Source organism: Pseudophryne corroboree, chromosome 9 (genome assembly GCF_028390025.1).
Source record: "Pseudophryne corroboree isolate aPseCor3 chromosome 9, aPseCor3.hap2, whole genome shotgun sequence".
Taxonomy (NCBI): Eukaryota; Metazoa; Chordata; class Amphibia; order Anura; family Myobatrachidae; genus Pseudophryne; species Pseudophryne corroboree.
In genome coordinates, this window is record NC_086452.1 from 264,361,232 (window position 1) to 264,378,488 (window position 17,257).

Consider the following 17,257-nt stretch of genomic DNA (forward strand, 5'->3'; position numbering starts at 1 on the left):
AGGGTCGCACCACAGCGGGACGCCCAAGAAGGTCCAACAGACCGAGTAGAATGGGCCATAATGTGAGCAGGAGCTGATAGACCAGCCCTCACATAAGCATGTGCAATCACCATTCTAATCCATCTGGCCAAAGTTTGCTTGTGAGCAGGCCAGCCCCGTTTGTGAAATCCAAACAGAACAAAGAGAGAATCAGATTTCCTAATAGAAGCAGTTCTCTTCACATAGATACGGAGAGCCCGTACCACATCCAAAGACCGCTCTTTGGGAGACAGATCAGGAGAAACAAGTGCCGGAACCACAATCTACTGGTTAAGGTGGAACGAAGAAACCACCTTAGGCAAATAACCGGGATGAGTCCTAAGAACCGCCCGGTCACGGTGAAATATCAGATATGGGGAACTACAAAACAAGGCACCCAAATCCGACACTCCTCTAGCTGAAGCAATAACCATCAGAAACACCACCTTAAGGGAAAGCCACTTAAGATCAGCTGAACCAAGAGGTTCAAACGGAGACTCTTGTAATGCCTCCAAAACCACCGACAAGTCCCAAGGAGCCACAGGCGGGACATAGGGAGGTTGGATATGCAACACACCCTGAGTGAAGGTATGCACATCAGGTAAGGTCGCAATCTTTCCCTGAAACCACACCGACAAGGCAGATATTTGAACCTTGAGGGAGGCCAGACGCAGGCCTAAGTCCAGGCCCTGCTGAAGAAAGGCCAACAACTTGGCTATACTAAACTTGGAAGCGTCATAATCGTTAGATGCGCTCTAAACAAAGTAAGAATGCCAGACCCTATAGTAAATCGAGCAGAAGCAGGTTTCCGGGCCCGCAACATAGTTTGAATGACCGCCTCAGAAAACCCTTTAGCCCTCAAGACGGAAGCTACAAGAGCCACGCCGTCAAATACAGCCGGGCTAGGTCCTGGCAGACGCAGGGGCCCTGAACGAGGAGGTCTGGGCGTTGTGGAAGTAGAAATGGACGCTCTGACGATAGGCCCTGCAGGTCTGAGAACCAGTGCCATCTGGGCCACGCTGGAGTTATGAGAAGCAGAATTCCTCTTTCTTGCTTGAACTTCCGAATTACCCTGGGCAGGAGTGACACCGGAGGGAACACGTACGGCAGCCGAAACCTCCACGGCGCCGCCAGCGCATCCACGAATGCTGCTTGAGGATCCCTTGTCCTTGCTCCAAAGACCGGAACCTTGTGATTGTGTCGAGACGCCATCAGATCTACGTCTGGAAGGCCCCACTTTTCCACTAGGAGTTGAAACACTTCTGGATGGAGGCCCCACTCTCCGGCGTGTACGTCCATGACGACTGAGAAAGTCCGCTTCCCAATTCAGGACTCCCGGAACGAATATTGCCGATATGGCCGGTAGATGGCGTTCCGCCCAATGTAGAATCCGGGAGACTTCCTTCATTGCCAAACGGCTTCGAGTGCCGCCTTGATGATTTATGTAAGCCTCTGTGGTGGCGTTGTCCGACTGTACTTGAACAGGACGGTTCTGAATGAAATGCTGGGCCAGGTTCAACGCATTGAAGACCGCCCGCAATTCCAGAATGTTGATCGAGAGGAGAGATTCCTCCTTGGTCCATCGACCCTGAAGGGAGTGTTGCTCCATCACCGCTCCCCAACCTCTGAGACTGGCATCTGTCGTCAACAGGACCCAGTCGGACATCCAGAAGGGACGGCCCCTGCACAATCGTTGGTCCTGGAGCCACCAGTGCAGCGACAGACGGACCTCCGGAGTCAATGAGATCATGTGAGACCTGATCCGGTGAGGCAGGCCGTCCCACTTGGCTAGAATCAGCCTCTGGAGGGGGCGAGAATGAAATTGAGCATACTCCACCATGTCGAATGCTGATACCATGAGGCCCAGCACCTGCATCGCCGAATGTATCGACAATTGCGGACGAGAAAGGAAGCAATGAATCCTGTCCTGAAGCTTCAGGACTTTCTCCTGAGACAAGAACAACCTCTGGTTGTGAGTGTCCAAAAGCGCTCCCAGGTGCACCATGCTCTGAGCAGGGACCAGGGAGGATTTCTTCCAGTTGATGAGCCACCCGTGGGCTTGTAGAACCGGACAGCCATATCCAGATGACGTAGGAGAATTTCTGGGGAATTTGCCAGGATTAACAAGTCGTCCAGATACGGCAGTATCCTGACCCCTTGACGGCGGAGTACCACCGTCATCACCGCCATAACTTTGGTGAAGACTCGCGGAGCCGTAGTTAAACCAAAAGGTAATGCCCGAAACTGGTAATGGAGGTTGCCAATCGCAAACCTCAGGTATTGCTGATGTGACACTGCTATAGGAATATGCAGGTAAGCATCCTTTATGTCCAGGGAGACCGTGTAGTCCCCAGGTTCCAAGGCCAGAACTATAGAGCGAAGGGTTTCCATACGGAACTTGGAAACTTTCACAAACCTGTTCAATGCCTTGAGGTTGAGAATGGGCCGGGAGGACCCATTCGGTTTCGGGACTAGAAACAGCGGAGAATAGTACCCCCGGCCCCTCTGAGCAAGAGGCACCTGTATCCAGGAGGGTCTGTACCACCGAATGTAGAGTGTTTGCCTTTGTCTGGTCCAACGGGACCTCTGTCCGGCAAAATCGATGAGGGGGACGGTTTTTGAAGGCTATAGCGTAACCTCGAGTAACGACTTCCCGTACCCAGGCATCTGAAGTGGTCTTCAACCATTCCTGGGTATACCCTAGAAGCCGGCCCCCCACCCTGGGATCCCCCAGGGGGAGGCCCGCCCCGTCATGCGTCAGGCTTATCAGTCTTGGAAGCTGGCTGACGGGCAGCCCAGGCTCCTTTGGGCTTCGGCTTACCAGGTTTGGAAGTGCGGGCTTGCTTGTTGTACGCCTGACCTTTTGCTTTACCTGAAGGACGAAAGGGGCGAAAGGAAGTACCTTTAGCCTTCGACACAGAAGGAGCGGTACTTGGCAGACAAGCAGTCTTGGCAGTAGCCAAATCAGCCACTATTTTATTTAAGTCCTCCCCAAACAGAATATCTCCCTTGAAAGGGAGTACCTCCAGGGTTTTTCTAGAGTCCAGATCCACAGACCAGGATCTCAGCCACAAAATCCGGCGAGCCAGGACTGATGTAGTAGAGGCCTCGGCTGCTAGGATACCTGCATCAGAAGCCGCCTCTTTAGTATAGTGAGAAGCTGTGACAATATATGACAAGCATTGTCTAGCATGGTCAGAAGAGATTTCAGCTTCTAACTCCAAGGCCCATGCTTCAATAGCCTCTGCAGCCCATGTTGCTGCAATAGTGGGCCTTTGTGCAGCACCCGTGAGGGTGTAAATCGCTTTCAGACAACCCTCCACACGATTATACGTAGGCTCTTTTAGAGACGTGACGGTAGTGACAGGTAGAGCTGAGGAAACCACCATCCTAGCCACATGCAAGTCTACTGGAAGAGACGTTTCCCAATTTTTAGACAGCTCTGGCGCGAGGGGATAGCGAGCCAGCATCTTCTTTTGAGGCACAAACTTCTTTCCCGGGTTTCCCCAGGGTTCCTGACGTATATCCACTAGGTGGTCAGAGTGAGGTAAAACTTGTTTAACCACCTTCTGACGCTTGAACCTATCTGGTTTCTTAGGAGAGGCGGATGGCTCGGGATCATCAGTAATCTGTAAAATCAACTTAATAGCCTCCAAAAGATCAGGAACATCCACATGTGAACTACCCCCCCTCATCAGCCGTATCTGTGTCAGAATCTGTGGGGTCAGTGTAAGCGCTATCTTCATCAGATGAGGTGTCAGTGACAGCAGTGGATTGTGAGGAGATAAGAGCTCGCTTAGAGGACCCCTTGGTCTTAGGCGAGCGAGGGTCAGACTTTTTAGTAGTCATTATGTACCCCCGTTGCCACAGTCCCACTGGGGGGCAAGGAGCCCCCAGAACCAGAGCCCACAGCTGCTATAGTCTCCTCATAGGGGTCTGTGGCTTCAGCAACATCGGCAGTGTGTTCAGCCCCAGAACCGTTACCTTCAGAAGCAGACATGATATAACTTGCAGTATCAGGTAACACAGTAGAATTGGCAGCAGCACAATACCTCTTACCCAAACCCCTGCGGCGTGTAGTCAGCACAAGCAGAGTTACAGGAGAGATATGGTGACTAAAATCACAGAGAAAAATACGTATTAGAGTAAATCTTGTGAAAATCCTATATAATTATAAAACCTGATGCACCAAGCCCCCTCAGGTTATAGAATATAGACATAGCAAGTTGAGTGAGAGACACGGAATGGAAACCACTCAGCAATCTAATGCACACACATATAGTCACATGTAAACAATGCAGAGGTTATTACTAACAATAATACTGCACTGGACCAGCTTATATAGCTATGTAGTCAATAGATATAACACTGCACAGTAAGAACTGGATGTATATCACAGGGTACTTGTACCAGAGAACCCTGACTAAATGCACTCTTTCTTAACTAACACTGTCTAACTGACATGTAGAATACTTAAGTGTCATGTAAAGTCACAGCGCTGACAACCAGGCGGCTTTACACAGGAGGATTTGCCCAAGCAGTCCCAGGAACAGTGTAGCTGAGAGAAATGGCGTCCAAACACTGACAGGGAGTGAGGGAGAGACAGATATGCAGCTCCAGGGCGGGAACATTTGCTGGAAATGGCGCCCTGGGGCTGGGGAGGGGCTCCAGGTGTAAGCCTTATCCCCCTGCTGGCAAAACCACCGGGTACTGTGAGCTACTAGTAAAACGGTTTTAAGGGAAAACCTGATCTGCACCCATGCCCTGGTGATCTAGTGGGATCGCCTGTACTGCCACAGTGTCCACCGCCAGCGCGCACGGCCTGCCTCCCACTGACCGCGCCGGATCGCAATAATGTACAGGTCCCGCGAGCGGGACCCACTCACCACCTCCCGAAGCACGGCCACGCGATCCCGGAGAGCCCCCGTCGTGTGTGCCTGACTTTAGAAGAAAACCGGAGCCTCCTGCTGTAGTTACACAGCAACCAGGGCTCGGGAGTGTACAGCGCCGCTGGGGAGAGATGGAGCTGCAGCAGTATATGTCACTAGACATGTACACACTGCTGCAGCCCTTGAAGTCTTCACTTTTCTTCTCAAAAAGCTCTTCTTAGGGCTGCCCAGAGCAGCCCCTCTGTTATGTGCCTGCTATCTGCGGCACCAACTACAAAACTGGGCTCTTGTGCAGGGAGGCGGGGTTATAGAGGAGGCGGCGCTATGCATTCTGGGAACAGTCAAAGCTTTTGAGCCTGTTGGTGCCTCGGATCAAGATCCTACTCTACACCCCTATGTCTTTCCTTGTGGAGCCCAGTGTACCCCACAGCAGAAAAAAGGTTTCAGGGGAACAGCCTCATTCTGCAAGCAAACAAAAAGTCCAACCCTGGTGGAAGTTTGGACTTTCTGCTGAGTAAGGTGGGGTAAATTATATAGATAAGGGGGTTATTTTACCCCACCTTATTTAGCTGGTGTTAGACATCTACATTGTGAATACATCATATTTGTGATAAAATAATTGGCAATTGCAAGTTAACAAATCATTTAATACTACATTTCTCAACATTGCTTGTTACCACCTCTTTATTTCTAGCAATAAGTACTGTACACTCAGAAATGTGATCCTAAAACTAAATAAGGGCTAACTTACTGTCACACGCAAAGAGGCTGCATCTGTGAAGTCACTGCAGATATGCAGGCTATGCAGTGTAGCATAGAAGTCAGCTGCATCACCACTTGCAGGCAAATGTAACTGGCTGGCGTAGAGGCACTCACACTTAGAGTAAGTCCTAGATGTATAGATCAAGCTGCAGGCTATTCAGAGTGGACAGAGAGATGTGGCTGATTTCAGATGGATCTATTACACCAAGGACAGAGCTCTGATAATGATAGCAGCTGCTTTTACAAGTGGATGCATAGGGTCGGTGCAGCCACATACACGTGTCAGACTCTCAGTACAAGGGTAATCCATACTCAGTTTTATGCTTGCACAGAAGCTGTAGACATGGCTGCTTTGCATGCAATTCATCATGCCCATAGTGGCTTATTGAGGTCTGTTTTTCGATGGATTTCTTGCACCACAGATAGAAACATAGAATGTGACGGCAGATAAGAACCACTTGGCCCATCTAGTCTGACACTTTTTTACCATATTTTTTACTTCAAACATTTTTTGATCCTTATTTCTTTGTAAGGATATCCTTATATCTATACCATGCATGGTTGAATTGCTCTACTGTCTTAGCCTCTATCACCTCTGATGGGAGGCTATTCCACTTGTCCACTACTCTCTTTCTGTGAAGTAATTTTTCCTCAAATTTCCCCTGAACCTACCTCCCTCCAGTTTCAGTGCATATGTCCTTGTGTTCTAATACTTCTCTTCATTTGAAGAATGTTCCCTGCTGGACTTTGTAAAAACCCTTGATATATTTGAAAGTTTCTATCATGTCCACGCTTTCCCTTCTAGGCTCCAAACTATACATATTGAGATTTTTTTAGTCTTTCTGGGTATGTTTTGTGATGTAGGCCATGCACCATTTTGGTTGCCCTTCTTTGTTCAGTCTCTAATGTATTAATATCCTTCTGAAGATATGGCCTCCAGAATTGAACACCGTATTCTAGAGGAGGCCGTACCAATGACCTAGACAGTGGCATTATTACTTCTTTCTGTCTTTCTGCTGCTGATTCCTCTCCCTATGCAACCAAGTATCTGATTAGTCAGGGCCAGCTCCAGGCCTACTAGCACCCTGTGCGAGAAAATGTAAAAGCGCCCCCTCCCATACTCTATGCGCGCGCGCTCCTGGAAAAGTGGGCGTGGCCTCTGAAAAAGTGGGCAGGGCCTCAACTTCATATCACACTATAAATAAATATATTTTCACACCCCCTCTACGCACACAATTAGCAGCATTACACATAACAGCTACAGTAGTGTTCCTTACACACAATGTCTCCAGTATAGTGCCAGCTACACATAATGTCTACAGTAGTGCAGTGCCAGATAGACATGACATGCCCCCAGCAGTGCCAGATAGACATGATATACCCCCCAGCAGTGCCAGATAGACAGGACATGCCCTGCTGCAGTGCCAGCTACACATGATATGCCCCCCAGCAGTGCCAGCTACACATGATAGTGTTCACTCTAGGATTTTTTTAGGGCAGGGGTGCTGATCACGGGGAGGGCACATTTTGCATTTGGGAGGGCACATATTTAAGTTAGAAGGGCAAAATTCTGTACATACTGTAATGCTTGTTGCTCCGTTCAAAATCATGGACCTTGCGCGCCGAAGGCGCGCATCAAAAATTTAGGGGCGTTGCTTCGTGGGGAAGGGGCGCGGCCACATAATAGTGGCAATTCGCATTACACGACACAGTAGTGCAGCTAATACACATTGCACCAGGTAGAACCTCCTATACACACTGCGACAAGTAGAGCACGTTAAGACACTTTGTGCCAGGCAGAGCACGTTAGACACTTTGCACCAGGCAGAGCACGTTAGACACTTTGCACCAGGCAGAGCACGTTAGACACTTTGCGCCAGGCAGAGCACGTTAGACACTTTGCGGCAGGCAGAGCACGTTAGACACTTTGCGGCAGGCAGAGCACGTTAGACACTTTGCGCCAGGTATTGCACTGAGACATGGGAACACTGCATGATATGCCCCCCAGCCGTGCCAGCTAGACACGACATGCCCCCCAGCCGTGCCAGATGCACATGACATGCCCCCCAGCCGTGCCAGATGCACATGACATGCCCCCCAGCCGTGCCAGATGCACATGACATGCCCCCCAGCAGTGCCAAATGCACATGACATGCCCCCCCCAGCAGTGCCAGATGCACATGACATGCCCCCCAGCAGTGCCAAATGCACATGACATGCCCCCCCAGCAGTGCCAAATGCACATGACATGCCCCCCCAGCAGTGCGAGAAACATAATTGCCCCCACAGTGCCAGATACATAAATGCCCCCCACAGTGCCAGATACATAAATGCCCCCCACAGTGCCAGATACATAAATGCCCCCCACAGTGCCAGATACATAAATGCCCCCCACAGTACCAGATACATAAATGCCCCCCACAGTGCCAGATACATAAATACCCCCCACAGTGCCAGATATATAAATGCCCCCCACAGTGCCAGATATGCCCCCACAGTCCCAGATAGATAAATGACCCCACAGTGCCAGATACATTAATGCCCCCTCACAGTGCCAGATAAATGCCCCCACAGTGCCAGATACATTAATGCCCCCTCACAGTGCCAGATAAATGCCGCCACAGTGCCAGATACATCAATGCCCTCCCCCCAGTGCCAGATATGCCCCCACAGACCCAGATAGATACATAACCCCACAGTGCCAGAAATGCCCCCACAGTGCCAGATACATTAATGCCCCCTCACAGTGCACAGATAAATGCCCCCAGTGCCAGATAAATGCCCCCCCACAGCGCCAGATACATTAATGCCCCCCGACAGTGCCAGATAAATGAATGCCCCCCCACAGTGCCAGATAAATGCCCCCCACAGTGCCAGATAAATGTCCTCCACAGTGCCAGATACATTAATGCCCCCCCCCCCAGTGCCAGATATGCCCCCACAGTCCCAGATAGATACATGACCCCACAGTGCCAGAAATGCCCCCCACAGTGCCAGATACATTAATGCCCCCTCACAGTGCACAGATAAATGTCCCCCCCACAGTGCCAGATAAATGAATGCCCCTCAGTGCCAGATAAATGCCCCCCACAGTGCCAGATAAATGCCCCCCACAGTGCCACATATGCCCCCAGTACCTGCTGTGCCGAGGGAGGGGGAGTGCTGCTGTGCGCGCCACTGCGGCCGCTGTCTGTGCTGTCTGCCGCTGTCTGTGCGGCGCCGGTGTCTGACATCAGACGCCGGCGCCGCATAGCGCACACAGCGGGAGGATAGCAGGGAAGATCAGGGCCGGCTCCAGGCTCCGACATGGCGGTGCCAGCGCGTGGCGCCCTTTAAGGGTGGCGCCCTGCGCGGCTGCTCGAGTCGAACATGCCTCGAGCCGGCCCTGTGATTAGTATTCCTCATTGCTTTGTTACATTGCTTACCTGCCTTTACGTTACCTGAAACAGTGACTCCTAGATCCCTTTCCTCCTCAGTAGTTTCCAGTATAGTGCCATTAAAACTATATGTAGCTTTTAGATTTTTGAGACCCAAGTGCATGATTTTGCATTTTTTGGCATTAAACTGTTATTGCCATGCTCTTGACCATTCCTCTAGTCTACCTACTGTAGATCCTCAATCATTTGTTTTACCCCTCCTGGTGTGTCTACCCTATTGTATACATTTGTGTCATCTGCAAAAAGGCATACTTTCCCTTTAATACCATTTGCAATGTAACCAAGAAAGATATTAAAAAGCACTGGTCCAAGTACAGATCCCTGGGGTACCCCACTGGTAACATTTCCCTCCTGTGAATGCACTCCATTTACCACAACTCTCTGTTTTTTCCATCCTGCAACCAAGATCATATCCATTCAACCATCTTAGGGGTATATTTACTAAGCTCCCGATTTTGACCAATTTTGTGTTTTTTTTTCAAAGTGTCATCTCGGGAATTTACTAAACACAAATCTCGGCAGTGATGAGGGTATTCGTATTTTTTTTTTAAGGCAAAGAAAAAAAATACGAATGAATACACCATCGGTCAAACATGCCTGTTATTTTATACAACTCGGTAATTTACAAAAAATTCGTATTCACGATCACTGCTGGCAATAGCCAAACACTGCCGTGAAAAAGTACAAAAAAAAAATAAGCACTTTTCAAATAGACCTGCTTTTTTTTACCGTATTTTGATAGGCATGCACGGATCAGTGAGATCCGTGCATGCCTATCAGTGGAAAGGGGTGTGAAAGAGTTAAAAACAGATAAAAAATTGCGTGGGGTCCCCCTCCTAAGCATAACCAGCCTCGGGCTCTTTGAGCCGGTCCTGGTTGTAAAAATACGGGGAAAAAATTGACTGGGGTCCCCCCATATTTAAACAACCAGCACCGGGCTCTGCACCTGGTCCTGGTGCAAAAAATACAGGGGACAAAAAGCGTAGGGGTCCCCCATATTTTTAACACCAGCACCGGGCTCCACTAGTCAGAGAGATAATGCCACAGCCGGTGGACACTTTTATATTGTCCCTGCCGCCCTGGCATTAAATCCCCAACTATTCACCCCTGGCCGGGGTACCCTGGATGAGTGGGGACCCCCCCCTCTAGCCACCCAAGGACCAGGGGTGAAGCCCGAGGCTGCCCCCCCCCCCCATACAATGGCGGTGGATGGGAGGCCTTTTCTGTAAAAAAAAAAAAAAGTATTGATTTTTGTAGCAGAACTACAAGTCCCAGCAAGCCTCCCCTGCAAGCTGGTACTTGGAGAACCACAAGTACCAGCATGCGGGGAGAAAACGGGGGACCGCTGGTACCTGTAGTTCTACTACAAAAAAATACCCAACTAAAAACAAAAACACACACACACCGTGATAGTAAAATTTTATTAAACATACATGCACACTTACATACATACATACCTACCTACCTATGTTGACAAGAAGCACTCGGTCCTCTTCTCTAGTAGCATCCAGGGGTACCTGTAAATAAAATTATACTTACAAAAAATCCGGGGTAGATCGGTCCTCTTCTTAAAAGTTATAATCCACGTACTTGGTAAAAAAAATAAAATTAAATACCCGCTCCACGCACTGAAAAGGGTCCCATGTTTACACATGGAACCCCTTTCCCCGAATGTAGGGACCCCCCGAGACTCCTGTCAAAGAGGGTACCTTAAGCCAATCAGGGAGCGCCACGTCATGGCACTCTCCTGATTGGCTGTGCGCTCCTGAACTGGATTCTACTGGAGAAGAGGACCGAGTGCTTTGTGTCAACATAGGTAAGTATGTATGTATGTATGTATGTATGTATGTATGCATGTAAGTGTGCATGTATGTTTAGTAAACTTTTAATATCACGGTGTGTATGTTTTGTTATTATTTGGGTATTTTTTTTGTAGTAGAACTACAGGTACCAGCGGGCCCGTTTTTCCCCAGCATGCTGGTACTTGTGATTCTCCAAGTACCAGCTTGCGGGGAGGCTTGCTGGGACTTGTAGTTCTGTTACAAAAACAAAACTATTTTTTTTACACAAAAGGCTAGCCAGGGGTGACTAGTTGGGGATTTAATGCCAGGGCCGCAGGGACCAATATAAAAGTGTCCCCCGGCTGTGGCATTATCTCTCTGACTAGTGGAGCCCGGTGCTGGTGTTAAAAATACGGGGTCCCCTACGCTTTTTGTCCCCCGTATTTTTTGCACCAGGACCAGGCGCAGAGCCCGGTGCTGGTTGTTCAAATATGGGGGGACCCCAGTCAATTTTTCCCCCGTATTTTTACAACCAGGACCGGCTCAAAGAGCCCGAGGCTGGTTATGCTTAGAAGGGGGGACCCAACGCAATTTTCCCCCCTGATTTTTAACTCTTTCTTCACCTCCTAATATACACAATGAAGCCCTGCACGGATCTCACTGTTCCGGCCGGGATTCATTGTGTTAAATCCAGCAGTGTTTTACTAATCACTCCCGTAAAACACTGCCAGAAATTATGAATGACATCGGCATCGGCAAAAACGAAAAATACAGAATACGACAGCTTAGTAAATGAGTCGTAAAAAACCCAAAAAGTTGCAAAATCACACTACCAATGTCATTCGTATTTAATCTCCCTCCAAATCCCGACAATTACGAATCTTAGTAAATATACCCCTTAGTATCCATTCCCAAGCTTTCAAGTTTATTTAGCAGTCTGCAATGTGGGACAGTGTCAAAAGCCTTACTAAAGTCTAGATAAGCTATATCTACGGCACCACCTTTATCTATTACTTTAGTCACACAGTCAAAAAGGTCAATAAGGTTTCTTTGACATGATCTCCCGCCAGTGAATCCATGCTGTGTAGGATCTTGTAAATGGCTGGATTTGAGATAACCTACAACTCTTTCTTGTAAGGGTGCTTCCATCACTTTCCCTACTATTGATGTAAAGCTCACTGGTCGGTAGTTGCTTGCCTATTCCTTGCTTCCACTTTTGTGCAGTGGGACTACGCTTGCTCTTTTCCAGTCCTCTGAAAAAAAAAAAAAAAGGAATTTAATTACCTACCGGTAAATCATTTTCTCATAGTCCGTAAGGGATACTGGGAATCCATTTAGTACCATGGGGTATAGACGGGTCCACTAGGAGCCATGAGCACTTTAAGAAATTGATAGTGTGCACTGACTCCTCCCTGCATGTCCCTCCTACCAGACTCAGTCTAGGAAACTGTGCCCGAGGAGACGGATATACTTTAAGAGAAGCATAGATAAGGAAAGTGGTGAGATTACGAACCAGCACACACAGAACAAGAGGAAAGCCATGCTAACTAAACTTGAAAACCGGAACAGCAACAGCTGAACCAAACAACAGTAGTTAAACAAGTAACCGTGCAGGAAGAACAAAGCAACGGGCGGGCGCCCAGTATCCCACACGGACTACGAGAAAAGGATTTACCAGCAGGTAATTAAAATCCTATTTTCTCTTACGTCCCAGGGGATACTGGGAATCCATTTAGTACCATGGAGAAGTACCAAAGCTCCCAAACCAGGTGTGCTGAGGTTCCTGCAGAACTGATTCACCAAAATGAAGGTCCTCAGAGGCCAAGGTATCGAACTTGTAAAACTTTGCAAATGTGTTTGAACCTCACCAAGTAGCTGCTCGGCAGAGCTGTAAAGCCGAGACACCCCGGACAGCCACCCAAGAAGAACCCACCGATCTAGTAGAGTGGGCCTGTACAGATTTTGGAACAAGCAAGCCTGCCGTGGAATAAGCATGCTGGATAGCGAGTCTGATCCAGCATGCAATGGACTTCTTTGAAGCACACACAATTTTATTGGGATCATAGAGAACGAACAGTGAGTCCAATTTCCTGTGACGAGCTGACCTCTATACATAGACCTTCAATGCCCTTACAACATCCAAAGTCTTTGAAGTAGCAGAGGTGTCCGTAACAACCGGAACCACAATAGGTTGATTGATGTGAAATGTGGACACCACCTTAGGAAGAAACTGCTGACGAGTCCTGAGTTCAGCTCTGTCCTCATGGAAAATTAAGTAGGGGCTCTTGTAAGACAACGCCCCCAACTCCGACACACATCTTGCTGAAGCCAAGGCCAACAGTGTGTCGGTCTTCCACGTAATGTACAGTATGTCTACTTCCTGTAACGGTTCAAACCAGTCCGATTGGAGGAACTGCAGCACCAAATTGAGATCCTATGGTTCCATGGGAGGCACAAAGGGAGGTTGGATGTGCAGAACACCTTTCAAGAACGTCTGGACCTCAGGGAGAGACGCTATTTGTTTCTGAAAGTAAATAGACAAGGTCGAAATCTGGACTTTAACGGAGCCTAGACGTAGGCCCACATCCATACCAGACTGTAGAAAGAGCAGTTAACGTCCCAGATGAAATTCCACCACAGCATATTGTCTGCTCTCACACCAAGAGACATATTTCTTCCAGATACGGTGGTAATGTTTAGAAGTTACCCCCTTCCAGGCTTGGATCATAGTTGGGATGACCTTGCCAGGAATCCCTCTCCTGTCTAGAATCAACCGTTCAACTTCCATGCGGTTAAACGTAGCCGCGGTAAGTCTTGATAGATGAACGGGCTTTGTTGCAGAAGATCCTCGCGCAGAGGTAGAGGCCACGGATAGTCGATCAGCATCTCGAGAAGATCCGCGTACCAGGCCCTTCAAGGCCAGTCTGGAGCAATGAGTATTGCTTGAACCTTTTCCCTTTCTATTCATTTTAGAATTCTTGGATCAGAGGAAGTGGAGGAAACATGTACACCAGTTGGTAGACCCACGGAGTTGTCAGAGCGGATACCGCCACTGCTTCTGGGTCTCTCGACCGCTTGAGTTTCCTGTTGAGTCGAGAAGCCATCATGTCGATCTGTGGATATCCACACCGACGTGACAACTACCGGAACACCTCTGGGTGAAGGCCCCACTCCCCCGGGTGTAGGCCACGTCTGCTTCCCTGTTGTCTACTCCCGGAATGAAGACAGCCGACAACTCCACGGCGTGTTTTTCCACCCAGAGGAGAATTCTTGACACCTCTGACATTGCTGGTCTGCTTTTCGTTCCGCCCTGTCGGTTGATGTACGTTACCGCCGTCACATTGTCTAACTGGACCTGAATGGCATGCTTCCGAAGTAGAGATGAGGCCTGCAGAAGGGCGTTGTAGATAGTCCTGAGTTCCAGGATGTTTATTGGAAGGACAACTTCCTGACTTGACTAGCTTCCTTGAAACTGCACCACCTGGGTGACTGCTCCCCAACCTCTGAGGCTTGCATTTGTGGTTAGCAGAATCCAATTCTGAATCCCGAACCTCTGACCTTCGACTAGGTGAGAAGTCTGTAGCCACCACAGAAGGGAGATCCTGGCTCTTGGCGACAGACGGATCCTCTGGTGCATGTGAAGATGCAATCCGGACCATTTGTCCAATAGATCTAGATGGAAGGGCCTTGCATGAAACCTTCCATACTGAAGCGCCTCGTAAGAGGCCACCATTTTCCCCAGAAGGCAAATGCACAGATGCACCGAGATCTGGGTTGGTTTCAGTACAGCCTGAACTATCAACTGGATTACCATAGCCTTTTCCAAGGGAAGGAACACTCTCTGAGACTGTGTCCAGTATCATTTCCAGGAAAGGAAGCCTCTGTGTGGGTTCCAGGTGAGATTTTGGTAGGTTCAGAATCCACCCGTGATCCAAGAGTAAGCTGCTTGAGAGGCCAATGCTGTCCAACTACCGCTCCCTGGACGGTGCCTTTATCAGAAGATCATCCAGGTACGGAATTATGTTCACTCCTCGTTTGCGGAGTAGAAACATCATCTCTGCCATAGGAATAAATGGAAATAGTGTTGCGCTCAATCCTGACTAGTGGGCTGATGTCTTCATTAATTAATTAGTGATCTTGAACGATAACCCCTTGAAATTATGTAAATTAATTGATGTGGTGGATACCTCATTAACCAATGAATGAAGCAAACAAATAATGTGTGGTTCTCTGTTAGACAGAACAGTGATTTTGACAAATGCCAAATTGTAGAGTAAACAGGTACTAACTGTACCACTATTTATTAAGATCAGACTATCTGAAGATAATGCCACTGATATAGATGAGTTGTTGAATGACAACAATAATAATGTCTCTCTTGGTTAAGAAAATCAATAAGGGTTGCGGCGTCCCGCAACTTGTTGTTTTAAAGTCTCTAATTACAGTGCACTGGACAGTCTATAGGTTTCTCTCATTAAGCGCTTTTATGTCTGAGAGTGGCCAAATATATGTCCTTTTTCTTCACGGTGTGGAGCGTTTAGCAGGTTAACATAGGGTATGATAAGTCTGATCTTAATAAATAGTGGTACAGTTAGTACCTGTTTACTCTACAATTTGGCATTTGTCAAAATCACTGTTCTGTCTAACAGAGAACCAAACATTATTTGTTTGCTTCATTCATTGGTTAATGAGGTATCCACCACATCAATTAATTTACATAAATTTCAAGGGTTATCATTCAAGATCACTAATTAATTAATTAAGACATCAGCCCACTAGTCAGAATTGAGCACAACACTATTTCCATTTATTCCTGTAGCTAAAATCAGGTTGGTCACCTGAAAGTGTAGCAGCTCGTCCGCACAATAGATCCCGGTGCGCAGATAATACCAATAATTATCATTTCTGCTATCACTTTGGTGAACACCGTCGGTGCCGTAGAGAAACCAAATATAGCAGGGCCTGGAACTGGTAGTCACAGTCCTGCAGTACAAACCGTAGATAAGCCTAATGAGGCTGCCAGATCGGAATGTGAAGGTACGCATCCTTGATATCCAGAGACACAAGGAATTCCACCTCCTCCAGACCTGAGATCACTGCTCTCAGAGACTCCATCTTGAATTTGAACACTCGTAAGTACGGGTTCAACGACTTGAGGTTAAGAATCGGCCTCGCCGAACCATCCGGTTTCGGTACTACAAACAAGTTGGAATAGTATCGCTTGTTTTGCAGATGAGGTGGAACTCGAACAATGACCTGGGTTTGTACCAGTTTTTGAATGGCATCCTGTAAAGTTATACTTGCCTCTTGTGAAACTGGTAAGTCTGATTTAAAGAATATGTGAAGTGGGAGCTCTTGGAACTCCAGTTTGTAGCCCTGGGAAATAAGATCTATGACCCAGGGATCCTGGCACGATGCTGTCCAGATGTGACTGAAGAATTTTAGCCGGGCTCCCACCTGCCAGTCTTCCAGGCATCTCGGTCCACCGTCATGCTGAAGGTTTTCAGGAAGCAGTGCCTGAGCCGTGTTCCTGTGAACCGGCAGTTGTTGGTTTGCGTAGTTCACCTTTAGCACCTCTGGTGGTGGTAGAAGAACCTCTGGGCTTGCCCCTAAACTTGTCCGTCCGAAAGGACTATAAATTGGGTCCTGAGTAGGCCTTCCTAGCTGGGGGAGCTGCAGAAGGAAGCTATGTGGACTTACCCGCAGTAGCTTTGGAGATCCATTTGTCTAGTTCATCTCCAAATAATGCCTCGCCTATGAAAGGTATGCCTTCCACTCCTTTCCTGGAGTCCGCATCCGCAGTCCACTGTCGTAGCCATAGACCCCTGCGTGCAGACACTGCCATAGCTGTACTGCGTGTATTAAGCAAGCCTATTTCTTTCATGGCTTCCACCATAAAGTTTGCAGAGTCCTGTATATGTTGCAAGGGCAAAGCAATCTCCCCTTGAGATAAGGTATCTAAGCCCTCAATTAGGTTACCCGACCATCTAGCAATGGCTCGCATAATCCACCCACATGCTATAGTGGGGCTCTGGGCCACCCCCGCAGCTGTATAGAAAGATCTGAGCGTAGTCTCAATTTTGCGGTCAGCCGCGTCTTTTAGTGAGGCTGCACCTGGGACACGCAATACAATTTTCCGTGAGAGCCTGGATACTGATGCATCCACTATCGGTGGATGTTCCCATTTTTTCCTATCCTCAGGAGGAAAAGGAAAAGGATGATAATGACCATTTAGGGATTTGACATTTCCTATCAGCTTCTTCAAATAGGGCATTTAGTTCACCTGACACAGGAAAAGTGTCTGAGGATTTCTTTTTTATATTAAAATAAGATTCTTCACTCTCCTCTGTCACCTTACCAGGGATATTCA

At 48.2% G+C, this 17,257-nt stretch overlaps 1 protein-coding gene across 4 annotated transcripts in view; it reads right to left on the reverse strand.

The window, feature by feature from the left end:
• Positions 1 to 17,257, reverse strand: part of ATF6 (activating transcription factor 6) — a 568,366-nt gene that overhangs the window by 47,617 nt on the left and 503,492 nt on the right. The window contains exon 16 of one of the 4 annotated variants that reach the window (XM_063940275.1): positions 12,023 to 12,140. The exons of the other annotated variants lie outside the window; for them this stretch is intronic. Within the exon in view, the coding sequence (XP_063796345.1) occupies positions 12,085 to 12,140 (56 nt within the window). The 3' untranslated portion in view covers positions 12,023 to 12,084. Of the gene's footprint in view, positions 1 to 12,022; positions 12,141 to 17,257 lie in introns of those variants that run through there. 4 annotated transcript variants of the gene reach the window in all.